At 27.2% G+C, this 26,846-nt stretch overlaps 9 protein-coding genes across 9 annotated transcripts; 2 read left to right on the plus strand and 7 right to left on the minus strand.

The window, feature by feature from the left end:
- Positions 1–2,075: 2,075 nt before the first annotated feature.
- On the minus strand, positions 2,076–2,779 carry OCT59_016364 (uncharacterized protein; the record flags this gene model as incomplete). The annotated part of the gene is made up of 2 exons (XM_066132423.1): positions 2,076–2,390; positions 2,522–2,779. 2 exons carry the CDS (start codon positions 2,777–2,779, stop codon positions 2,076–2,078), a joined length of 573 nt encoding a protein of 190 aa, XP_066003408.1.
- Positions 2,780–2,960: 181 nt separating this feature from the next.
- Positions 2,961–3,452, minus strand: OCT59_016365 (uncharacterized protein; the record flags this gene model as incomplete). The annotated part of the gene is made up of 1 exon (XM_066132424.1): positions 2,961–3,452. One exon carries the CDS (start codon positions 3,450–3,452, stop codon positions 2,961–2,963), a length of 492 nt encoding a protein of 163 aa, XP_066003409.1.
- A 501-nt stretch (positions 3,453–3,953) lies between these two features.
- On the minus strand, positions 3,954–4,360 carry OCT59_016366 (uncharacterized protein; the record flags this gene model as incomplete). The annotated part of the gene is made up of 2 exons (XM_066132425.1): positions 3,954–4,186; positions 4,285–4,360. 2 exons carry the CDS (start codon positions 4,358–4,360, stop codon positions 3,954–3,956), a joined length of 309 nt encoding a protein of 102 aa, XP_066003410.1.
- Positions 4,361–5,171: 811 nt separating this feature from the next.
- OCT59_016367 (uncharacterized protein) lies at positions 5,172–5,841 on the minus strand (the record flags this gene model as incomplete). Its single annotated transcript, XM_025329247.2, has 2 exons — positions 5,172–5,454; positions 5,795–5,841. The coding sequence occupies 2 exons, from the start codon at positions 5,839–5,841 to the stop codon at positions 5,172–5,174; spliced, it is 330 nt and encodes a 109-aa protein (XP_025187535.2).
- A 154-nt stretch (positions 5,842–5,995) lies between these two features.
- OCT59_016368 (uncharacterized protein) lies at positions 5,996–6,518 on the plus strand (the record flags this gene model as incomplete). Its single annotated transcript, XM_066132426.1, has 2 exons — positions 5,996–6,322; positions 6,390–6,518. The coding sequence occupies 2 exons, from the start codon at positions 5,996–5,998 to the stop codon at positions 6,516–6,518; spliced, it is 456 nt and encodes a 151-aa protein (XP_066003411.1).
- Positions 6,519–7,821: 1,303 nt separating this feature from the next.
- On the plus strand, positions 7,822–8,739 carry OCT59_016369 (uncharacterized protein; the record flags this gene model as incomplete). The annotated part of the gene is made up of 2 exons (XM_025324197.2): positions 7,822–8,263; positions 8,381–8,739. 2 exons carry the CDS (start codon positions 7,822–7,824, stop codon positions 8,737–8,739), a joined length of 801 nt encoding a protein of 266 aa, XP_025187533.2.
- Positions 8,740–9,357: 618 nt separating this feature from the next.
- Positions 9,358–10,064, minus strand: OCT59_016370 (uncharacterized protein; the record flags this gene model as incomplete). The annotated part of the gene is made up of 2 exons (XM_025324196.1): positions 9,358–9,605; positions 9,686–10,064. 2 exons carry the CDS (start codon positions 10,062–10,064, stop codon positions 9,358–9,360), a joined length of 627 nt encoding a protein of 208 aa, XP_025187531.1.
- A 6,308-nt stretch (positions 10,065–16,372) lies between these two features.
- On the minus strand, positions 16,373–19,716 carry OCT59_016371 (uncharacterized protein; the record flags this gene model as incomplete). Its single annotated transcript, XM_025333165.2, has 2 exons — positions 16,373–18,913; positions 19,380–19,716. 2 exons carry the CDS (start codon positions 19,714–19,716, stop codon positions 17,253–17,255), a joined length of 1,998 nt encoding a protein of 665 aa, XP_025187530.2. The 3' UTR covers positions 16,373–17,252.
- Positions 19,717–23,089: 3,373 nt separating this feature from the next.
- OCT59_016372 (uncharacterized protein) lies at positions 23,090–26,810 on the minus strand (the record flags this gene model as incomplete). The annotated part of the gene is made up of 13 exons (XM_025313346.2): positions 23,090–23,455; positions 23,528–23,719; positions 23,790–24,037; positions 24,103–24,389; positions 24,463–24,631; positions 24,717–24,889; positions 24,966–25,001; positions 25,074–25,228; positions 25,315–25,551; positions 25,626–25,998; positions 26,078–26,304; positions 26,437–26,558; positions 26,721–26,810. 13 exons carry the CDS (start codon positions 26,808–26,810, stop codon positions 23,248–23,250), a joined length of 2,517 nt encoding a protein of 838 aa, XP_025187528.1. The 3' UTR covers positions 23,090–23,247.
- Between the last annotated feature and the right edge of the window lie 36 nt (positions 26,811–26,846).

Raw genomic sequence — 26,846 nt, forward strand, 5'->3', positions numbered from 1 at the left:
TAAAATACATCAAAATCCAATTACTAGATTAATTTCTGAAATTAAATAATATTAATTGCCAATCCACCACTCAATGATACAAAATTGATTAGTAGATCCGTCATAAGTTCTTATATGAATGATGTTAATCGCCACATTTTAACTCCAATTTTGTCTTACATAAGTCATGTTTAATGTAACTATACTTTACTAATCAATAATGCAAAACGTGAATATGTCACAAAAAAAAAATTTTTTTTTGTTTGCTATAAAATTTAAAGAGTTTACTTTGGAGGAAGTCATCATTCCAGCTCATATTTTAGGTAATTTTACACCAATTATTCACAAATTTTGCAAATTTTATAAGGTTTTTTTGTATTATTATATAATATATGGTATATTCTCGCTTAGATTAACAAAATAATGTTTAAAAAAAATAAAATAAAAAATTTTTTTTTTTTTTTGGCAATGTTTTAGTTTTACCAGTTTTATAAAACTATATTTAAGTAATGTAACACCTTTTTTTAATGTATTTTTAAGGCATTTATATTACAACAAAACATTTTCAAACTTGTACAAACACCATTCAGAAGCAATAGTATTTAATATAAAAATGTCTGACAAGATTAATTATAGATTGCCGATCATTTTGTATCACTGAGTAGCAAATTGGCAATTAATGGTTTTTGTATAATAACTCTGCCAATATTGATCCTAGAGAGACAATCTTAGTACCATTTAATTCGTCTTGATGAGACGAATCTAATGGTATAAGATACATCGAAATCCAATTACCAGATCAATTTCCAAAATTAATGGTTTTTAAGTAGTAATTTTGTTAATATTGATCACAGGAAGATATGCTTACTACTATTCGATTCGTTTTGATGAGGCGATTCCAACAAGCTATTAATCATTTTTTTTTATAATTACTAAGTACAGTCAACCCTTGTTATAATGAACCCTAGGTTCCAGACCTCAACTTCGCTATAGGGTTATAGTGAAAATTTTAAGAGATTTGATTGGTTAATTCGTTATAGTAAGGGGAAATTTATTATAGTTGTCTGAAAAATTCACTATATCAAGGGTTCGCTATATCAAGGTTTGACTGTACTGAGATATTTAGCAAAATGCTAAATAGTGCAGTAAACATAAATCAAGAAATATTATAATGCTGATGTTTATCATTTTATTGAATAACTCATCAATCAGTAATCGTAAAAGGATAAAACTGATGAGTAGGCAGTGTATTCCTAGCTTCAGATCAGCCTAAAATGTCCCTATAGGGGATGTTCTTATATAAAGTTCTGTCTACTTAACAGTCAGCGGAAATGTTACACTTGATGTACTCTTGATGTCGATCATTAATTAATAAAGTTTATGTAACCAAAACAGCACGAAGTTAATATCAGAGCAAAAAAAAAACTATATATTAAAAATTTTTTAAACTTTCACCAGTGATACTTTATGAGTTATGCTACAAATTTTTATAGTTTTTGGAACACCTCAATATTTATATAAAAAAAATATTAGCGACGTAACTTTACTCACTTTTCACCTTTATGTCGCTGATTGAACTTATAAACATGCTTGAAAGTTTACGAATACTACCCAAATATATGTCTTTTATAGCGATCTCACACAAAACATAAGTAAGAATTAGCAGTTTAGGCGACGGTTTTTGTAAAAATTTCAAATTATTGTTTTATATATACTGTATGATATTTTTAATTAATTTATTGTAACTTTGCAATTATAATACAAATAATAATAAATAAATTATTTATTTTTATTTACACGATAATTCCACCAATTATAAACCCTTTTTTTATCCCATTCAGTTCCAAGTTGTTGAAGAATTTCATCATATACATGGGTTGGAATCTTATCATTATAATCTAATAGACGGATATAATCTAATAGACAGACCAGTATTTGTTCTTCATGTAAAAGTATTTTTCTTCATTTTTTGGACTCCTGCTTATCAACTTGTGGCTAAAGTAGCATAGAAAGATTAAGTATGAGTTAAGGTTACAATAAAGCATTGCATAGTACAGTACCTCTGGGTGGAATACTTCTTTATCATGCTTTTGCCTTCACCTTGCCTTCCTCTCAGTTTTTTTTTTCTCAGCATAGTCTTTGTGTCTTGTTCTCTGAATTTTTAAAGCACGTCTTCCTTGTACATTTCGAAATTTGATCTTTATCACGTCTTGTTTATAAATTACTTGCATTCGCTCTAAACCATTTTTGTAACATGCGACCAATCTCTCATACTCCTCTTTGTATAATTCAGGTGATTCAAGATCTTTAAAAATTTCATGAGATAATGGATCTATCATATCAAAAATAATAACCAAATCTTCAATTAACTTCCATAATACTTCACTTCTGGAATCAATAGCGCGTTCACTCTGAAAAATTGAAGTGTCATCAAGATATTCACTTAAGAGTAAATCAATTCAATCTCTTTCTGATTGGCTGCTTTAATACTCGCCTTTAATTTTGCTTCATCAATAACGTTTCCAGTAATGTTTTATTTTACAAAATGAATACCGAATGTTTCAAGGGCTTCATCAAAGCCAAAACAAACAGGTTTTTGATCTTCATTTTTATTATCATTGTTCTTTGGTATTCTGAATGCTCCAACATATTGCAAAATCTCATTTAATCTTGGATACTTGGTTAAGGTAGAGAGGTGCTGAGCAATCGCTAATACATAATTAGATTTACCGGCACTTGGAAAAAGAGGTGAGGCTGCAGAAAGAGCATCCTGTTGCAAATTGTGATTTCCAATTCTCATCCCTATTTGGTGCACTTTCCAAATTCCAGCCCATTGATAATAAAGGTACCAAACTTTTAGCAAAATATGTGTGTCATTATTTCCATCTATTATTTCAGATAGAAGAATTTTTTTTTTTTTGCAATATATTAACTGCAACTCTAATTGCTAACCACAAAAGATCTAATACTCTAGATGTTGTTCAATAATCAACAGCAGCTTTGAACTTATCTAAAAATCGAACATCCAATTTTCTCGCTAAATTTAAAAGCCCATAGCTGGAAAATAACACAATTAGGACTGAACAGAAGTTCTTCAAGGTATGCCATTGCCTAAGCAATGGTCTTAATTGGGAAAATTGTGCTTGACATCTCATTAACCGGCAAAAGATTGCTTCATCAGCAACGATATCAAGGTACCCGTTTTCTTGCAAATTAAAATCAGCTCTATACATATTAGTAGTTTCTAATATCGCTTGATCTGAGTTTAGGTTATCAGTTGGTTTAAGAATCACAACATGGGAAGAAAAACCTTTACAACCATGTTCAAATTCTGCCAATATTTTCTTTTTAATTATTTTTGCATCAAAATTTTTATTATATTCTATATTCTCTTCATTTGTTTTTAGGATATCTAACAATCTTTCTAATATATTTTGAAATCTATCCAGAGCTTCTTTCGTAGTAGAATTCATACCATATATATTAGTAGTTTCTTCATCTAAGGTAATTATTTCTTTCTAACGTAATGCAAGATTATTGGAAATCTTTGACTGAAATACCATTCTTAAGGTTGTGTGTGAAGTATCACAAGTGGCATCATATATATTCTCAAAAGAAAAGGTTTTTTGCTTGAAATCTATATTGTCTATAATTGCAAGATTCCATATATTTGACTCTTGGTATAACCTTTGTGCAGGAATAACTTTATTAATACGTTCTTTCTCCAGATTCCGTTCATGACGTTCACTATACCCAATTACAACTATTTTTGTAATTGTATTTTCAGGTAAAGTTTTTTTTTGTTCACGTTGTTTTCTTTTTCTATTACTAACAGTAAGTTTTCAGTTAAAAATTTCTATCAACAGTTTCTGAAAAAATGCTGTAATAAAATCTGGGAATGCATGAAAATATTCTAAAAGTGATTCAGGTGAGTTTAATGAATCTTTTTTCTCATTTATCGCTTCACGTGATTTCTAGAGTTTAATTCCAAATTCTCGTCCAAACTTTTCACAGTCTATATCATCACATTCTTTACTATTGCTAATAGATGTATCAAGAAAGAGAATTTGAATAGTGAAAAGGCTAGGGGTTTCATCTGATTTGAAATTGTTTAAAGTTGATGATATAGTTTTAGTTGATGTGAAAATAAAAGGAAAAATAACTTTAACAATAGATCTTAAGATATCTTCTTTTTTTGTCTCTTTATCTGTATGGAAAATTTAATAAGCCAATTTGCAATTATTTTAATTCCTTTTGTAATATCTTCTTCATGCAATTTATCTTGAACACAGTTTGATTTTTTACCTTGACCAGTACGTTTATGAATATGTCTGCCTAACCGTTCATAACAAGCGCAACAAATAAATCTTGGTTTATTCATTTTATTAAAAGCAGGCTTTGATATAATGTATTACTCCATTGCAAGGTACTTGAATATTTCGTTCATTAATCAACCAAGAATGATTTCTACATCCTTCTCCTCAACTAAAAAAATTATAAATTTTTTTACATCCTATACACCTTCGATGTTGAATTATTACATCTGTAAATTCTTTAAATATTTTTTCTTTAGGATCGTGAATTTGGTTTTGATCATACAAAAAATGCGAATCACATACTCCCAATTTTAAATGGTCGTTATTGACTTGTTGAACTGCATCTTGATCTATTTGCCATGTTCCAATTAAATTTTGCACTTTTCTAAGTTTATAAGTATCGCCATATCGTTTAATTGTACCATGAATATTGTCAATAATTACACAAGGTGAAAGTGCATTGTATTTTTGGCTACAGTGCATACAACCTAGTCCCAACAAAAAAATTTTTAAGCGGCCAAATTTTTTATATTATGTAATACTTAACCCTATAATTTTATTGGTCAGATTTATTTAATTTAAGTCATAATTCTTAATTCTAGCCAAAATTATATATAATTTTAGCAAACGAAAGTAATTTTGGCCAGATTTACATGTAATTCTGGTTAGAATATAATGGCCAAATATTTAATTCAATAGTAAAATATTTCAACTTTGAATTGCTACTACTTTATTAAAAAATACTTTACAGGAAATTTAAAAACATAGTTTTATTAAGCTTAATCTGGTTTATCATTGTATGTTTATACTTTATGTTTATCTTTTTTTTTGAATGAATAGTAGTGATTTAAATTTCATCAAATTTAATTGCTAGGATTAAGTTATATGCACTGTAGTAAGTCCTTCATTTTCATTATTTGGTATTATTTCATCTCTCTCTTCTTGATTATTATCAAAATTATGTTCAACATTAACTTGTTCTAATTCTGCTTCAATATTACTATCATATTTACCCTTATATACTTCCATTTCGATATCATTTTCTTCTTCATAAGCTATCATTTCGCTTAATGCATTACTAAACCTGACAGTAAATTCATCAAAATCACTATCCAGTTCAAATACTTCTTCGTCATCATGCTCAAGTAAGCCGCCTTCACTAAGATATTTTAAGTTAAATTCGATGCGTAGAACTGTCAAAATTTGACATCGTTAAAATACTCCAACTTTAGCTTCTCCCCGATTGAACTGAATGTAATTAAAACTCTCGTCAAAGCAACACTTTTATTTTATTGTTTCAATCATGTATTTTTACGTTACTTATTTTGTAAAAAGACGTTTCATTGTATAATTTTAGTATTACCTTTGACCTGAAAATTCCAATTTTAACTAAATTTGGGCTGACATTATAATTTCGGCCAGAGTTAAGAAAATTTTGACCAGAATTACGATTTAAAGATCAGCATTTTTTAATCATATGCGCATATCTTAACACTAACCCTAATTTTTTTAGGGATAACCCCACATTTTTGTAGTACAACCACATGTGCAGTCATTTAAATTGGCACCTCTTTGATTGGTTAATATGAAATATCTTGTAATACACTAAAATTTGATCTATTTTATGGTTTAATGATTTAATAATAACGATAATAACATAAATAAATTTATGCGCACTTTTTCTACTTAACTAGCTTAAAATGTCTACTTATCCTGCCTCTAACATTATTGTACTTAATCAAAATAGTACTCAATATACTTATACGATTATTAAAGAAGGATATTATCCTCAAAATGATATACTTTGTTACACTTCTGCTCGTTCATGTAATAACACACAGTTTAAGATTCCAGACGACTATTTAATACAAACAAGTTGGAGCAGAGGTTCTTCTAAACATATAATACAATGTGGAATTATTTATATAGAGAAAATACCAGTTTTTAAAATTTCATTTGGAGAAAATTTTCAAGCAAGTGTAGAATCCATACACTCAGCAACAAAGGCAGCAAATGCTTATTTACAAGTAAGTTGTATTAAATTAAATATATTGATACCATTTTATATTTAAATTAATGTTAACTTTCAAATAGATAAAGAAACCCAATACTCAAGCTCGTCTTTCTGGGTTACATGTATTTTGCCTTAATAGTCAGGAGCTAGAAAGGGAGTGTGAAAGAAAACGTAGATCTCATATGCTCAAACCTTTTAATAAAGCTTGAGCAACTCTATGAAAACTAAAAGAGTATATATGTTTAATGAACAATTGGCTGTTAACTTCACAAATACAGCAGCTAAATATTTTCATTCTGATGATTGTCCAACACTTCAAAAAATTTGCTTTACCGTTCAAGACAAAAACTTTCAAGCTTAAAGATATTAGCCGTAATTGATTGGCTGATGCCGTAATATTACAGCATACAGCATTACAGTTATAACACTTTTCGTAATACTGTAATTAGGCCGTAATGCTGTAATTGGGTCGTAATGCTGTAATTAGGTCGCAATGCTATAATTAGGCTGTAATGTCGTAATTTTTAATGGCATAAAAATTTAAAATAAAAGTAATGAATTATAAAAGTAAATTACAATAGTTTATATGTCGTGTAATTTTAATTTTTAGGGGTATATAAGACGCGTCGCGTTTTTTTTTGTATTTTGTATACGCGTTTGTGTAAAGAAAAAAATTATATAATGAAGGGTGGGTGGTCGGGGGTGGAAGGTGGGAAATATTAAGTTTTTTTCAAAAAATTTATATTAAATTAGCATAATATCTTTAATAATTAGATGATTTTATGCATAATTTACATATAAACTTTTTTACAAAAAAAAAAAATTATTATTATTATTATTTTTGATATTATTTACCCCTTAAAATTGAAATTACACGGTCACATATTTCCTAAAATCCAAAATCCAAAATCCGAAATATAATTCCAGCCAAAATTAACGTAATTTCACTTAAACATGTAATTTCAGACGAAAATCATAATTCAGCCAAAACGAGAATGCAGATCTTTTCTTTTTTGGCGATAGCCATTCCACAAAAATTGATTTTAGTGGGAATGACACTGGAATTTTGTGTAACATCACTTTCCTTTTTAGGATATTTGTTAATTTCTGCTAAAATTAAGTGCATAATTCTGGCCGAAATTACATACGTAATTTCGGAATTACGGCATTACGGATTAGTTACGGCATTAAGACCTAATTACAGTATTACGACCTAATTATGGCATTACAACCTAATTACAGCATTACAACTTTTGCTTTTTAATGTAGATAGGTTGCAACCTATTACATACGACACTGTGTCTTAATATTACAGTTACGGCTAACATCTTTATTCAAGCTAGTTTTGAAAATCAAAATAAAGAAAAAGAAAATCAACGAAATGAGGCATTTACTAAAGTAATAGATCAGGGGCCTATTGCATGAGATTCATATCGAAACCTAGCTGCATTACAGCCTGAATTACCACGTGAAACTACTATCTATAAAACAAAAAAAAGAATTAATGAGGAAATGAATAATACAATTCCTATATCAATTTTAAATATATCAAATCAACTATCTCCTACTCCAATTAATGAAAATCTGGATATTAATGATCCAGAAATCGTAGAGGAAGTTTTGAAGTATATTGGTAAAGCTGGATATCACAGAATTACAGATATCTTACTTTTTATACTTCCAGATCTTATAAATCGACATGTTATTAATCCTGATAATCCAATTATTAATTTACGAATATCTGGTGATGGGAGGAACGTAGGATGTAAGGTTAAACATGTGATTATTACATGTGTAATATTAGATAATATTGCGAACCTGCATAAATCTGATTATCATTATACAATTATTTTATATTCAGGAACTGAAAATTACGAATTACTACAAAGAATGATAGAACCAATATCTAACGAATTAAATGATTTGGTATTGAATGGATTAAGAGATTCAAATGGTACAATATGGACAATCAATCCATATTTTAGTAGTGATTAGAAATTTATGGCAATTGTACTTGGCTTTAATGCTCCCAATTCAAAACATTTTTGCTCTTGGTGCCTTTGTACAAAAGAGAATATTGGAAATAAACACAAGGTTTGTGTTATTGAAAAAACTATGGATCAAATTAAGTTAAAGCTACCACCAGGGCATGTTAAATCTCCTTTACTTCAAATGATTCCTTTAAGTCACTATGTTCCAAACGAGTTACACATAATGTTGCGAATTTGGGATAGGTTATGGGATTTAGTACTACAAGAACTCAAAACACAAAATCAATTTAATGATTTAGCAAGAGCAAAGATTCTTGCCAAAATGCGTAGGATTTTAATTTCATTCAATTTTTGGCAGGAACAGGGAACGCAAAATTGGTCTTATACATCTTTAATGGGAGAAGATAAGGAAAAAGTATTAAAAAACTTTAATTTTTGAGTTGTTTTTGCTGAAGAACGTGCATTTTTAATCAACCAATTATGGAGAAATTTTTATGAACTTTATAATAATATGAAATCTCAAAAAATTAATCCAAGTCACTTTGCAGACCAGGTAAAGCAATAGTTAGATTTGTTTCTTACTCCCTTCCAAGGTGAGCCTAATACTATTACTTTCAAGATGGGTTTATATCGTCCAAAAGATGTAACACCTTACATGCATGTTTTAGTTCACCATTTACCTGAATTTATGGAACAACATCAGAAGTTTGGATTAAGTGCTTTTTCATGTGCTTTTGTTGAAAAAAAAAATCACGATCAAGTTTCTGCATTTTTTTGAAAAACAATGAAAGATGGCAGAAAGGGTATAGAAAGAAAATCAGCTATTTTTGAGATTTTACATTATGAAAATAGATCGTTGTATTTTGCTCAAAAGGGTACTATAGATAAATACTCCAAACCACAACATATTCATGTTAAAAAATTAAAAAAATAAAATTCATGTATGTACAAAAAATATTTTTTTTGTTTTATTCATGTACAGTAAATACAATACATAATAAATTCTAAAACTCTATTTTAGTTTTTCTAATGAATATATTATATACATCTATGATAATCAGATTTGTTGTGCACAAAATTTTAAATTAATATATCCTGCCGAAGTTCTATTATTTTTTGCATCTTCTTTACTTTTCTTATATTTCCACTCAACCGTTAATTTAAGCAAGTTAAATCTTTTTAGCCTATTTTTTGGAACCCGATTACCATGTTGATCAGAAAGACTTTCTTGATTAGCATCTGCTTCAGCCTGCGCATCAAATAACACAACAAAAGTTTGCTGGTTATTATTAAAAAATTTGCGTCCTCAATTTGGATTATTAAATAAATTATCTACTTCAGTTGTGTATACGCGTCTGGACCTTGGAAAAAACATTTATAACTACCAGTCTGATAGTTATAATAATGAATATAACCTTCAAAGACTCCAAAAAATAAACTTTCCAGACAAGGTAAAGAAATAGTTTGTCTACCTGACTTAGAAAAATGATCTTTTAGTTTACCTTGAATAACGTGAATAAGCTGTGCTTTGAACTCGTTTATTGCTTCTAGAGGTAATGTATACAACCCTTCACGCTGCGTATTGTATTTTTGTACAATAGTTTTATGTCGTGTTAAAACAGATTTACTTCTGTATGAAGCCTTACAAACCGTACATTCATGTAAAGTGGAGGAAGTAGTTGGTGAAGGAGATGGAGTGAGAATAGGATTTATTTGATTACTTTGATAGAAACTTTGAGAAAAGAAATTAACAAAAGTGTACATGTTTTTTGCGAAAAAAAATATTTAAAAAATTATATAAAATAGCAATGAAAACTTTTAGCAATTTCAATATTCTTACTTGTCAAAAACACTTGGTCAAAGGTTGGAACGATTGGTTTGGCGTCGGAACGATTGGTTAGACATTAAAATACGTTAAAATACGTTAGAACAATTGGTTTAATCATAAAAAATTTTTTTCTCCTCGTGTATTAAGGGGATACTTGCATCAGCTGATAAACCAAGTCGCAAATCACAGCTGCAGAAATCAGCTGATCAGTGGCCTTAAAAAAGGCCCAATTACAATGATACGTGCATATGTTATTTATATATGTATTATATATTCTAAGACAATGATTGTATTGACGATTTACATTATGGATTTATGATAATTAGTATAGAAAATATTAAGTGTAACATTTCCACTGACTGTTAAGGAATTAAGTATTTAATGGTATGATTACCTTTTAGGGATGATAAAATACTGGCCCAATAATACCTCAAAAAGAGGTAAAGGGAGATCTTGCCATAAAAATACTAGCAAAGTAAAAGGATAAAACTACCACCATTTGATTCATCTTAGTAAGATGATTCTAATAAACTATGGTACATCTTTGTACGATTATTAGATGTCAAGTTATTTAATATAATATTCTTTATATAATTGTAATTATAAATAGTTTTTTTTAATATAAGATTTTTGAGGATAGGTGTGAATGTGACTATAATAGAAGTGATTATAGAGAAAGTTAACTGTACATCATATTTATACTCAGAATAAATACCACACAAACCCTTCAGATTTTTTCTATACATATAAAGTCCATTTTTTAAACATACTAAAAATGTTGTTTTTTTTATACTAGTAGAATACAACTCAAAATATTTTTGCCATAATATTTTTTTAGGTACTTAAGTGGTTTATTATTTTTTGTATTTACTTTGTAAGAACTCAAATTTACAATATTTTTGTCAGCAAAAAAATTCTGAACTGCTTTTTATTTCTTCAGTAATTTGAACTTATGTAATAATTAGTTTATCTATTACTGTACATTCTGGACTATTAACCTCACAAATCACAATGATATTTAGCTTTTACTACTATTTTGAATAAGGCAATTTCTATTTATATATGGAATGTTTAAACCCAAGTTATATGATTATTGCCATTTTGACTAATAGTATAAACTTCAAAATTAGTAAATAAATGGATTTTTACTTACTTTACAAGTTTACTTAAGGCATCAAAGGTGCATTTGAATGTCAGTTTTGACTTTACCTATGAATAATTGATTTTGCCAATTGCTTTTAAAAAAATTTAGGAAATAATTGGTAAAGACAGTTTTTCATATATAAATCAAAAACGGTATTTAAAACCTCCTTTGATGTCTTAAGTAAATTGCAAAGCAGTCATAAATACATATATTACATAAAAAAAGTAAAAGGATGTGACATTAGTGTTATTATATTTCATATGACTCGTGTTCAAATATTTATGTAAACTTTGAAATTTTTTTTGAATAAACCTATTATAATGTTGATTATGATTGTAAATATATAATATATGATTAATATAAGTGATAATATTATTACCTTGAAATTTTATTGAAATTCTTTATATTCAAAATCATTTGCAATGATTAATAAAATTCATATTTTTCTATCATAGCCTTTTTTATTCTCTTCTAGTAACTTTTGAAAACACTTTTAAAATTGATTGCTTGAATTAAATACATTGATTGAAATGGTATTTAGAAATCCATTATAATATAAATTTCTAAAGTATTTTAATCTATTAATGGATTAGAATTTTAAGACTAAAATTCATATTAAATAGATAAAATATTTGTTAATTAGATTTTAATAGTAATAATAGTAATCAATTATTATTAACAAGCATATTACCTCCAATTGATTTTTAAAAAATGGGTAATTTCTATGATGTATTTAGCAACTCTCAATATTGCATATTATGCTCAAAGTTTTCACTTATTATGCAAATAATTTAATAGGTATATTTTTTTTAAAGTATCATTTAATTTAATGATTGTACTACTTTTCTATACAAATTAATTTAAAAAAATTGTTATCAATTAGTCATCAATTGGCATTTTTGCCAAATACCATCACCAATCAGGCAGTTTGCTAACTTTTGATCCAGTGATCAAAAAAGAATGAAATATAGCTCATTGGAATCGTCTTAATAAGACAAATCTAATGGTAGTAAAATATTATTTCTAAGATTAATAGTTAACAAAAAATCAAATAAAATATAAATGATATATTTTTATATTTATATTTTACTTAATTTCTCATCAAGTATTAATCCTAGAAATGCGATTTTACTACCATTAGATTCGTCTTGTTAAGACGATTCCAATGAGATATATTTCATCCTTTTCTGATCACTGGATCAAAAGTTAACAAACTGCCTGATTGGTGATAGTATTTGGCAAAAATGCTAATTAGTCACCAATCAGTCAGCAATCAGTTACCAATCAGCTACCTGATTGGTGATTGATTGATGCCTGATTTTTCACTTTTCGACCTATATATATTTGTAATATATAATAAAATTTTCCATTTATCTTAATAGCAAATATTTAATAACTTAAAAAATGATATCTTTCAATGAGGCTTCCAAAAATTCATTATTATTCCAATCTAAAACAAAAGATTCAGAAAATTTTGTTATTGAATTAGGAAAAATTTGTTAGTAACTTAGTATAAACTTATTATCATATAATGTTTTCAGTTATATATATGTAAAAATGTTTGTTATTTATTACAGTTTGTTAGCTTACATAAATAGGATAAAGTAATATACCTTTTTTTAGCTTACTATCATCTTTTATAGTTCACCATTCTCTTGAATATTTTTATAATGCAGCTAGGTACTATTTGGCCAATAGAAATAAGTTTTATATCAAGTATAGGTCATTTATTTATAATTTGATTTAGATTAATGGTGATTACGTTGCTTTTATTATTACTTTTATTACCATTATTAAATTATAATGTAGATTTTTCAATTTTCTACAAATTATAAATTAATTTTTAAGGATAAATCTAATTGTAACAGCCTGTTACACGTCTTATTTGTAACAACCCCCAATTTTATCCAATTAAAATTTAAGATCAGGCGTAATGTAAACAAAAACAAAAGATCAGTTGTATAACTAAGACAAAATAATTTTTTAAAAAATTTCAAGAAACTGCTTATAACTTAAAATTTTGTCTATGAAACTGTCTTAAATACATTAAGTAAAAGTTTTCCAAATTAAATTTTGCATATAAAAATTTTATTTGTGAAACACATTAAATTTATTATTAAAAAAAAATAAAAAAAGGATGTTACAAATAAGATATGTAACAGGCTGTTACAAATACATTTTTTCAATTTTTAAATATTATTAATATATAAAAATATTTATTAATTATATAAATAGTATTAGACTATGTAAAGCAAATTATAAATTTAATTTTTTGATTTTTATATTTTAGTTAAATCAGTTTTTGTTAAATTTCAAAAAAATTTTTATTTAATTTTGTTCTAAAAATATTGTAAAAAATTTGAAAATCCTACTATATTATATATATAGATAAAATGATAAATTACATATAAAAAGAAAATAAAGAAAATTACATTAAATTGTTTTGATTTTTTTTGCTAATTAATAAAATTGCTAGTAAAATTACTAGTAAATTTAAAATTTTTTACAGAAATCTTTATTATAAATAAGTAAAATTTTTAATTTTTACTAAATTTTTCAGTTAATTAGATTTATTTAAAAATCAGATTAATAATTGAATTAATAAATTAAAAAAGTTGATGATTTAATTATCTAAATATAATATATATTTAGATTTATAATTGGTATAATTGGTTAAAAATAAATAAAATAGATTAAATATAAAAATTAAAATAAATAAAATAATATTTTTAAAGTTAAAAAAATTTCATATGAATTTTATATATAAAATTTTTTGAAAAAAAAATTAAAAATTGGGTTGCTGAATTATTTTTAAAATTGTTATATTATAAAAACTAAAAATTAAGTTTGTATAGTAGTTTTATATAAAAATATGTTTAACTTAATTTATTTTAAAAATTTATTATAAGTTTTTTTAGTTCCTTTAAAATAAAAAAAAAATAATTTAATAAGATGATATTAATATATACTAATTATTAGTAATATTTTAGAAATTAGAAATTCTTCTTAATTAAATTTATAAGAAATCCTTTTCATTTCTAAGGATTTTTAATATAAATTTTATAGAATTTTTAAGGAACTATAAATTTTTAAAGATCTTTAAAGAATTTTATAACCAATTTAAAAATCTTTAAGAATTTCTTTTATTTATAAATAATTAACTGAATTGATAAAATTAAATAAATTTAAATTCTGAATAAGTAGATAATTGATTTAATCTAATTTACTAAAAAAGTAGTATTGAATATAAATCAAAATAGATGATGAATTATATTAAAAAAATTTGAAAAATTACTAGTTTTTTAAATTATTTTTAATATTTAATAATTGAAAAAATATATTTAAATATAACTTATTATATTTGACAAATTAAATAATAATTATTTTATTTAAACAAATCAACAGAATTATTAAATTTTGAACTTTTTAATTAAAATTTAATTTAATCCAAATTTTTTATAGAATAATTTTCTAATATTATTATTATAATAAAATTATTAAATTGTTATATATGATTGCAAATATAAAAATTAAAGTTAAAAATACTAATTTAAACTTATTTTTTAAATATTTTAGCAAAAAAATTTACTTAATTAATATCATAATATGAAATAATTATGTCAGTAGATTAACTAATGAGAATAAAAAAATAAAGTAATATATAAAAAATATATAATAATAATATATTTTTTTTTATAGTGTTAAATACCAATTAATAAAATTGGTTTTAAATTATGTTATTTTTGCATATAAAATTATTTAAAATTGATTTGTTTTAAATTTTTCGATTAATGATTTTAAAAGATTTGACTATTATAAGTTAAGGTAATGTGATTATTTTAACTTAGTTTTTCCAGTTTTGGTATCTAAATTTAATTGGAATTTAAAGATTAAAGTGGCATGTATAATCGGGGGTTAAAGTCCTATAGAACACGAAGTAATTATTAATTTTTTTTTAAAAAAATAATTTTTGTGTAATTTTAATACATTATTTTAAAGATGAGACATTTTGATTTGTTGGTCGATCCTTATGATTGAAATTGTTGAAATTGAAAGTAATTTTTTAGTAAATCATTTATTTTATTTAGTGTGTTAGTGATATATAATGCATTATCGATTTGGCGTAGTCTGTTTCTCATCGGAAATTATGAAAAAAGTTAATTATTTTTACTTATTTTGAATTATAATCACATTTGGAAAAACGAATGAAAATCATCAAATCATCATAAAAAAAAATCGCCGATAAGGTTTTTTTAATATCCGCAATGAATTGAATCTAGACCGTTTTTATTTTGACATTAATATAAATCTATACAATCGTACCACTTATGATAGCACCAATAAACAATCAAGGAAAATTTTTTTTTTTTGAAGATCTTCAAACAGGGATTATTTTACAATTGTTCAAATATAACCCCAAAGATCCTTAAAAAAAAAAGGTAAAAGGGAAAATGGTTGTTGCGCAACTATAATAAGCGTAGATTGCCTGCATTTGTTTAAAGACAAATCACTTTTTTTAATGCAATAAGTCACTCTTTAAACTTATTTCAATATATATACGATTTTCCGAAATTTATTTTAATTTTACACAGGATTTATTCGGACAAATCAAAGTTATAATAATATTAATAATATTATATAATCTTATATAATCTTTACATAATCTAAATTCTACCAAAGATGATGAAATTTCATAGAACTGTTTACAAGTTGATGTACTGCATATATGTTTAAGTTCAAACGTTTGTTGTATCACAATTTTCTCACTTTAAAATTTTATTTTTTAATACCAAATGAAAAATTATAAAGAATTATTATATAGTCAAGCAAAATTTTAATATAAGGAAAAGTTGCGTAAAATCTGCAACGCACAATTTTTTTTTTTTTACAAGGAAAGTTGGAAAACTATCATGAAAGTGTACAATTTAAAAGAAAACACTATCTTGTCTTTTTTTTTTTTTTAAAAAAAAATAATATATGTATATATATCCCCAAACGTTTAATAAATTTCGTAGAGAAATTTTATCACAAAAACAAACCACGTTCATAGTAAACCATCACTAATATAAAAAAATTAAATAATAATAATAAATAATAAATAATAATAATAAATATATGCAATAAAATAATATATAATAAATAAATAAATAAAATACAATGAATATACCAAAAAAAAAGGAAGATCAATATATAATAATAATATAGAATTATATATAAAAATCTAATAGTAAGAAAAAAAAAATTTCTATACAAAGAAAAAAACTATTTTAAAAATTGGAAAAGTGACTTTGAAATGATAGATCATGTGCAAAATGGGCTATTTCCGATCGACGGACTAATAAATATTTTTATGGGGAGTACTGTAAAAAATGTGATGAAAAGAATGACCATAGGGATTGAAGGAATGTATATTGATCATATTGTTCGGATTGATTGCTATTATAAATAAAAGAAAGAATTCTATAGGAAAGTAAATATCATTATTATATTATCCCCGTTAAATAATATCTCTTAAAGCCCATCTCGCTCAGTATTCACCATCTATAACTTATCCAATAATTTTTCACCTGCTGAAATCAGGAGGTTTTGTTGTGATAAAATAAAAAGTAAAGAAAATAAAACACACACACACAAAAGAAAAAAATTTACACAGATTTTTTTGTATAAAATCTCATTTAAAGAAAAAAAAAGACACCCTCCAAAGTATATGTATATGTATATATATAATAGTAAGAATATGTATATATATGTATATGTATATGTACTTCAAAAAAAAAAAAAAAAAATATATATATATATATAAAAACTCTCATCCAAAAACCTAAATTTCAAATCACATGTTTTAATTCTGCTGTATAAGTAAGAATCATGAAAAAATTGAGGAGGGCACCAGTATAAACTATCAATTCCCTTTCTCATAATTACGTCGCAAATTATATATAACCTAACACCTCCCAAAAAAACCTTTGAAATTATGATATTAATTACATAATAAAGAATTTACACTCATCCTTGTTGTTGAGGCAGAATCATCTCCAACCGCACTCACATGTGATGATGCTTTTCTCGGTATAGGAGAGATCATCATGTCTTCTACTCGCCCATTATTCCGAAACGTAGGGAGAGAATTGTCCGAAGATATTTCATCATGATCATTTTGATGTGAATGAAAAGTAGCATTATCATCATTATTGTTATGAAAACGATTTGACTGATTGGTATATGATGGAGGATCTAAAGATTTGTTTTCTATTTCGTTATAAAAAGGAATAGGAGATCTAACTGAATTAAATGCTGATGGTCGCCTTTCGAATGAAAACGGTGATTGTGATCCTGAAGGTGAACAAGTTGGAGGTGAAACAAGAGGTTCATGTCGAGATATGATAGGCGTAATCGGATTTGGGCGTGAAACAAATGAAGAAAATGTTTCAGAAACATTACGATCTTGCGAAAAATGATCATGTGAATTGTAGGGGTGAAGAGGTTTTCTGTGCCCGAAATAAGTATGTGAAGAATGATTTGTTTCGTTATATAAAGGTGCTGGCCCGATCTCGGGAATTTGTCTTGGTGATAAAACGGGACTTAAAAGTCCTAACCTTCCTCCACCTAAACTCGAATTAGGTGAACCAATATTATTATTATTATTAATTGGAGTATGCATGGTTAACAAAGAGGGATCAATTGTAGTCGTTGGTGGTGAAGTGATTTGAGTCGGAAACCCACCAACAACTGAACTTCCCTTCATTCTTGGTTGAACGTAATTTGACCCTTCATTTAAAAAAGAAGTTCCAGATTTGATACGCTTGAAAAGTGAGACAATATACAACTTATTCCAAGTTTCTTTACGTGTTAAATCTGCGCAAAAGCCACCACCCAAATACATTCTCACTTCGTACAAATCATATGGACCTATTCTTTGTTTCAGATGCAAGACGTCTGAAATTTCAATTACTTGACCTCCTTGAGCTGGTAATTGTAAAATTTCAGGACTAATTTGTGAAAATCCTGGATCTTCGGTTGTTACCGGTTCGGATAAAGGAGACGAAAATTGATAATGATGAGTGGTTTGATTATGAAATCGATTCGCATCATCTAATAAAGATGAAATCATTTTTCGTAATTTTTCCCTATCTTGAGCATGTACATATTCATACAAAGTCTTATGAACCAATTCTGACGGATAATAACCCATTATTCCAAGACATTCATCAGAAACTCTAGCACAAGCAATATTATCAATTGCTAAAAACATTGTAATAATAGGTGTATTGTCTTGTTGTGAATATGCTTGTTGTCTAGGTGTGAATTTTGGTGATTTTATGTATGGTGTTGAATGTTGACGATTATGATTGTTATGATGATGTAAATGATGCCTGGAAGATGAGTGTTGTGTCGTCTGAATAAATGTAGAGGAATTTGGAGGTTGATCGCTTTGTTGATGTAGATTTGGGTTTGGATTAGTAGTAGTCGGAGGAAGAAATTGTGGATTTTGAACCCAAGTCTTTGCATCTGCAGTTGCGTGAGTATTGTATGGATGAGGTTTCTTATCCTTCAACTTTGGTCTTCCGCGCTTTTTATGTTTAATATCAATACAAGTATCCACTTTTCCAAGGGCCACACATCTTTTGCAAGGTCGCGACACTAAAAAAAAATTATTTTTTTGTTAATAAAGAAAAACATATATATACGATGTATAATTATGCAAGATGTAAAAACGTGTCATGATTAATGGTTTTTTTTTAAAAAAAAGAATTTATATGAAATGTAAACTTTAGAAAAGTAAAAATGAATTTAATCTCCGATTCAACAAAAAAAAAAAGAAAATTTTCCGATACACAAACAACCCGAGTGATTGGATATATGATGAATGTACATAATTTATGTAAGGGGTCGAAACTTAATTAGGGAAATAAGGAATTTAATTAAACTAATTATGAATCTTTAATAATATCGACAAAAGAAGTATTTTCTGCAAGCGAATTTCTTTCGTTTTTTTTTTACATAATTATTATTATTAATTTTTTTTTTTTTGAAAAAAAAAATAATAACATATGGAAAAAGAAAGAAAAAAAATACGTAAACAGTAAAATTTAATTCAACAACTTACCGTCACATGCAAGGTGTGCTCGCTTACAATTGACACAAGCGCTTGGTACATGAGTTTTATTTGTTCGTTTCATTGTTCCAGAGCCTCCCTCTTCAACGCCTAAACCCGAATTCAACATACCCATACTGCTACTTTGTTTTGAAGTACTTGTATCGGCACTAGTTCTTACTCTGGGATTATTAGAGTATGAAGAGTAATGATGTTCAGAAGGAGTATATAGTCTTTGACGGTCATTTGAATCATAATGGAATGTAGGCGATTGTTGAGACGCTGTTATATGCGTATCACTTAGTGAATAAGGTGATAGAGAAGGATACGCTCTTCGTGGTGTTCCCATTTTGAAAATAAATTTTTTTTTCGTGAAAATATATATATATATGAAAGAGAAAAAAAAAATAGTTGATTGTTTTTTTTCCTTTTAGAAAACGGAAAAGATACGTATGTGTATATATATATATTGATATAGATATATATATACAAGAAAAATATTTTTTTTTTTATTTTATTTCTTCTATAATTTAAAAAACAATGTGAACAAGAGGAAAAAAAATAGGGGAAGAGAAAAAAAAAATAAAGTGAAATTTGGTGTGATGATATACTGTTTACCGAAAAAATAATATACTTAAAAAGCAGTTATATTTGTTATAATGTAATATTTGTACTATACTATAAAATTATACGGGAAAAAAAAGGGATATAAGCACCTGTTAAAAAATAAAATATAAAATAAAATAAAATTATGTAAAATAAAAAAAAAAAGTTACACCGATTGCAAATAGCGAATTCGCTTTATTTAGGAGGTATATTACAGTATAAAAAGTAAACTAACGATATTCAAAAAGAGTACACAGCATAAATTCTCCATTTTGTTATTGTACTTTCGGCAAATTTCTAAAAGACCCGCTATTTTAATTCACCGAATTGACACGGTTGGTCGATGAATGTTGATGACTGCGCCACTGGCTCCGTTTATACTTTATTAATTAATTTATATGTTATACAAAATATTATGATTTGACTAGTTCTTATCTATTATTTGAATGCGGCTATTTTTACAAACAATCAGAGAATGGTCGGAGAAAAAAAAAATTAGAAAGGGGAAAATTTTGGTGACAACAAAGCTTTCCTTTAACGAACGTTAATCATATATATCACTGATCAAATTAGAAATACAAACATCACAGTAAACAAACATTAAACTATTTAAATAATTAAAATAATATATTATATATATATATTATATATATATACATATATATATACATATTTTATATATATGTATATATTTATATTTATATTGATGGAAAGTTATTTATTTGGTGGGAAAACTTTCATTTTTATAGTTTTATATAAATAATATCTTTCAACCTTAATAGGTTAATATATGTACAGGATTGGACGTATTGCTGACAATCGATAAAAATGATTACAAATTCACCGAATTTACTCGAAATTTTAAATTTGCAGAAAGATTGTGATGTCAAATGCATTAAAGGCATACATGCCAAGGGGAAGGTTTTTTGTTACATGTATCATGCTATATCAATTAAGGCTAAAAAAATTGAAATCGATCTCTTTCTTTTTTTCTTTGTGTTATGAATGGCTTGCATATTGAAAAAGAATCTTGTGTTGCTTTTTTTTTCTTTCTAAGCCAATTTTTCTTCTCTTCAAATTTATTGGGGTCTCGTGTTTATTATGAATGTAAGTATGTAACTATCATTCAACCACACAAACATCCTTTCCATAATTGGAAAATCACTTTATATTTAAAGTTCAGACTTTCCCGCTACAGTCCGGACGTTCGACAATCTCGGTTTTGGATATTAAATTAACACCTTCATGCGCAGTAATTACATTTTTAATTTCCGCATCCAATTGTCATTCATTGTCATAATTTATGTGGTCATCTACTATAAAATTAATTATTTTAAGCATTGCATAAAAATTTATATCACTGCATTGATCAGAAATATACAGTTTAATTTATATTTTTTTTTTAAAAAAAAAATATTCCGAATATTTATCTATTGTATAATATCTTATTATGCATATAAAATTAAAATTTTTTTTTTTGTCCGGTGGCTTTTCAATAAAAATCTAAACATTGTTAAAATGACTGATAATGCGGTAATTCAAATTGGTTTTGTCCGTGTATTACTTTGTTTCAAAGAATGTATTCACATGGTAACTACAAGTTCAAGTTATTGAACCTGTTAAAATAGTCCTACAAATAGACGACAACATTGTAGATCCAAAATTTTTGGGTCTGGACCCTTCCAAAAGTTCCTATTCGCGGCCAAAAGTCGTCATTCGTTTCAACTCTAGTTTCTGTTTGTTTTAGCTACACATTACGTATTTTTATACTTTTGGTTTGGATCACAAAAATTTACAGCATTAATCCGTTTCAAATACTCCGCTTTAATTATTCCGCTTTTCGATTCAAATTATTTATATTTCTGTCGTAATACTGTAACCTTGCTTAATTCGGTTTTTCATTTTGTCATCTTGCCTTCAAATTTTTTCTTTTTTTCTAAAATTCTGTTCACATTTTGTTGCTTCTTTTCGTGTCACTATTTTCAAGTGTTACATGGAAAATATAATATGATACCATGTCATTATTGTTATGTATTTATATTTTTTAAAATAAACAACTTTTTTTTTCCTTTTTTTTTTTTTTTTTTTTGTTGGGGAAATTTTCATTCACAAGCAAAGAGGAACACAACATTAAAAATTCCGAGTAAAAAAAACAGGACTTCAAACAAGAAAAAAAAAATAAAAAATAAATAAACCGGTTTACCATCTGCATTGATGGAACATCATTTGAACGTCGCCACGATTTCAAATATATATCTCCCTTGTTATACCTGCATGCCGCAGTAAATGTCAATCTAACATTATCCAATTTAAAAAAATCTAATTGGCTGAATTTCTGAAAAGGAAAAATGGTTGTAAGGTGATAATAACGATTTAAAAGGGTTCATTTCGCGTTTTATCGTGTCATAAATATATTTAGTGAATTCAACGATATATTAACGGGTTTCGCTAAGACAATGTTATTTTTGGAATTGTTGCATCACACGCACAATTTTGACTAACTTGCATTATCGATAAATGGAGATTTTGAATGCGGGGCGTTGAAATGTATTTCGCCACTTATCAACATAATATTATTAAATTGCTCACATGTTAAATTATTAAAATTTTTTTCCCACACGATGATATACCCACGCCATTTGCATTTACAATTTAGGTCACTTGGTGATCATTTCGGCACTTTTACAGTTTAATTTGATCCGCGATTCCTCAAGTCCCTGAGAGTTTTTTTTTTTCTCCGAAAGCATAATTAATAATTAAAGATCCGCAAATTATTATGATTTTTAAATTGAACCTTCCCGCCAATATTTTTATTAATTATAATAATACGATATTAACAAATTTATATCCTTTACAAGTACGTATATTGCTTCACTTTAAACTACTAAAATAGTATAATAATTTTATTGCTTTTATCACTATACTATAGATTATAGTAGTATTTGCATAATATATAGTATTGACTCATAAACTGTACTCCATACTTTCTGTAGACTCAATTGTGGAAAGGTATACTATATAGTATCTACTACTCACGCTTTCAATTGTGAAGGTTGTACTCCTCTGTTTTTAATGAATAATTAGTATTCTCCAAAATAAAAGTTTAAAAAAATATTACGAACCGTAGCTACTTATGTGATCAGAATCATAATAGCATTTTTTATATTTATAATAAATTTATTATTCGCACAGTTATAAACTTTCTAAACTATATATATAAATTTTTAAAAATTTTTGTAACAAACGGCGGTTTTCAAATTAACGTTAGCCTTTCTTATATCATATAAATAATATCATTCGTGATCATCACTTTGTTTCTATCTTGCATTTTCTTCAATGCCGCGTTAATTTCTTCACTGGTATACGCTTGATTTTCTGGCAAATTATTATTAATTTCTTGTATAAGAACCTCAAGCGAAATCGAATTTTCGTATTGAGTATCTTTTATAATGCGGTTTAAATTTTCTTGGAATAATCTCATTCTGGAATTAACCATTTAAAAATTAAAACTCTTGATAATGAATAACAAGTTTAAATAAAATTTCAAATAGTACCTATCCGGAGTAACCATTTCTCTATTATCTTCAATAATGAGAGTATCGAGATTTAGTTCAGCAAAAGACTGTTTATGCGTCTCATCAGTATCCATAAGATCTTCTGTTTCTTTAGATGATGAACCATCAGTTAGAGATTCGATCATTTTTCCTTTGCCTTTATCTTTGCGCGTACTTATACTCTGTTGAGAACTTTAAAAAAACATGAAATTAATAGTATTTTGGCATTAAAAAATTTTCATGTCGAAACAAAATAAAATACCTAGTTTCATCTTTATCACTATCATCATTGGTATCATCATCAGAATCAATTTCGTCATTATCATTAACATTGGTCTTGCGTCTTTTACGTCGGTCCCTAACTGAAACTTCTTTAAAAAGTGCAAATCTGACTATTTCTTCTGCAACTTTAGCATCCTTAATTGTAACTCTTTTGCCAAGTCGCGCCTTTGCATGAGCTGTTGCAAGACGGAAGAGTGAATCTAAAGCACGTGGTGTCAAAGGTGATGTCTAAAAAATGAAGAATGTTTAATTATACAATAATATTATATAGTTAATATTATTGTATGGCTTACTTTCGCTTGCCCATCTATTTCTTCCTCGTTACGAAGATTTACCCAAAGTTCACACAGATAGGCTGCCGCAGCTTTCCCCAATCTAGGTTCTTCGTGGCTCTTTGTGTATTGAATATATTTTTTGAGAAATTCAGAGGAAAGAAAAGTTGCTTGATCTGAATCTCTTTGGTCATTGTCATTATCATTTGATAGTAAATCATATTGCATATAAACTGAAGTAGGTTCCGTGCTCTTCTCAGCTTCTTCCATAAAAATAGTTTGCCCTGAGTCTTCTTTAATGGGAACTCCTAAAAAAGGTAATAAGATATTATTTATCCATTAAAAAAAACAAAAACTATAATTAATTTTGATTAATAATACCTTCTTCCAAATTTGGGGGGCGATATTCATGTAAACGCAATACATGCTTGGAGATTAAACTGTCTCGTGCTTCGTTTATTTCATCTGTTACGACAAATACTAGATCAAACCGAGATAACAATGAATCTGGTAGTGCAATATTGTGGGCAGGATCCTTATGGATATTATACTATTGTTATTAAACCAGAGATTAATAAAGTTCGTATCAGCATTGTAAATAAACAATCTCTGCGATGCACAATACTACAATTTACCTGTCCATAAATGGGATTGGCTGCAGCAATTACACTACATCTTGCATTCAGGGAAGTGTGAATACCCGCCTTGGCAATCGTAACGGTTTGTTGTTCCATAACTTCATGTATAGCAACACGGTCGGTATCCATCATTTTATCAAATTCATCAATACAGACAACACCACGATCTCCTATAATTATTTAAGGTTGGGAAAGTTACTTATTTTGTGAAGGTAATCCTTCCGATATATTTAAAAACAAACATACCGAGAACCATTGCGCCAGCCTCTAAACATTTTTCGCCTAATATGTTAAATTCGTAGAAAAAATTGTTATTAAAGAATTAAAAAAGAGAAAGCAGTTTTACATTAATACCTGTCTCTTTATCTCTAGTAACAGCTGCTGTTAAACCCACACCAGTTGAACCACGACCTGTAGTCGCGATTGCAAGTGGCGCTATATTGAGAACACGTCGAAGAAGCTGCGATTTTGAAGTTGATGGATCACCAACCATTAATATATTAATATCACTACATAAATTTTGGTAAATCGATATAGAATTAAATATTGATACATATGAATTTATCAAAATAATAATAATAATAATAAAATTTACCCTCTTATGTGTGTGCCGCTAGATAGATTTTGTTCTTTTCCACCCAGCAACATAAGTAATATCGCTTTTTTGATCATCTCATGTCCATATATTGAAGGGGCTAAGGATCGTGAAAGCAACGAAAAAACATTTTCGTTCTTGGCGATTTTTTCAATATTCGCGATATCAACATCCGTAATCACTTTAAGTCCAATTTCACCGGAAAGGATAGTGACATTATTTGCTATAATTACGGTCCTTATAAAGAATTTAATTTAACAAGCGAATGATAAGAGATGAAAAAAGTAATTTAATAACTTAGTTAAACATACTTAAATGTCGCAGAAGTTGAGCCCTGGGTAGGTTTGCCTATCGCTCGATAACATCCAGCCAATTGGATACGATCACCAGGCTTCACTTTATCTACTAGATCATCGTCCAAAATAATATCAATCGATCTAGTCAATAATCCGGGAGGCATTTTTTCTGGCATTTCTTGAAGACAAATAGTCTGATGATCACGGTACACCGAATATCCAAATTCTGTTGTTAATGGATTACCATTTTCATCTTCTGTTGGATATGCAGATGATGATGGAATTTGATTTCCAATTGAGGTAGAATCATGATATTCTTTGCTACTAAAATTGCCGGTCTTTTCACAATAGTGAACGCTTTTAGCAAGTTTCAAGCGTACAAGAGAACCTACCGCAAATAAAATTTATTGTTAAAATCCGGAGTACCAATTATTTATAGGATAATATCAAAATAATAATTCATTTACATCGTGAAACAATTCCTTCAATACAAATTAACTTTCCAAGATGAATTGATTTCAATGTTCGTGGATTAACATGATGATGAAAAGTTCCATTGAATCCGATATAGAAATTTTGCTCATCAATGTTAGTACTCTTCTCAGTATCATCAATACCTGATGAAATATTTTTTATGATATTTTTCAGAGCTTTTTCGAATGCTGGTATCCATTCATTGGGGGATTCTTCTAACCTAACATAATATAAGTAAGCTAATTAGAAAGCATGCATATGCAATCGGCTCGCATTAATATAAATTTTTTTTAATTAAACTAACTAAACGAGCCAATTGTATATATGTAAGAAATTATAAACATAACAATACTTTTTAGCATTCTCTGCGTGATAATAACGTAATTCATTAAGATTAACAATAAAACGTCTTTCACCATTTCGTAACATTTGTACGATTTCAACCTTATAGAATTTTTCGCTGCCAAGTTTTTCCTATAATGTTAATATAATCCATGCAATACCATAATATGAATTCAGAACAAACTTCATAAGTTAAAACTTATTTTGAATGCTTTATCGCTTTTATAATACGCGTTGCGAATATTTTGACGCGTTTAGAATTGTGTCTTTTGCCTATTAGATAAACTCTTATACCTTATCAGCTTCTAAAAATTCTTCAAAAAAACGAACACGATCTAAAAAAGCTTCATCTTGTAGTTTTTGTAATTCAGTATTCGAGGCCATTTTTATAGCGAATTCAGGATTCAAAGAATTAGAAGT

The sequence above is a fragment of the Rhizophagus irregularis genome, chromosome 24 (assembly GCF_026210795.1).
Source record: "Rhizophagus irregularis chromosome 24, complete sequence".
In the NCBI taxonomy this organism is placed as follows: domain Eukaryota; kingdom Fungi; phylum Glomeromycota; class Glomeromycetes; order Glomerales; family Glomeraceae; genus Rhizophagus; species Rhizophagus irregularis.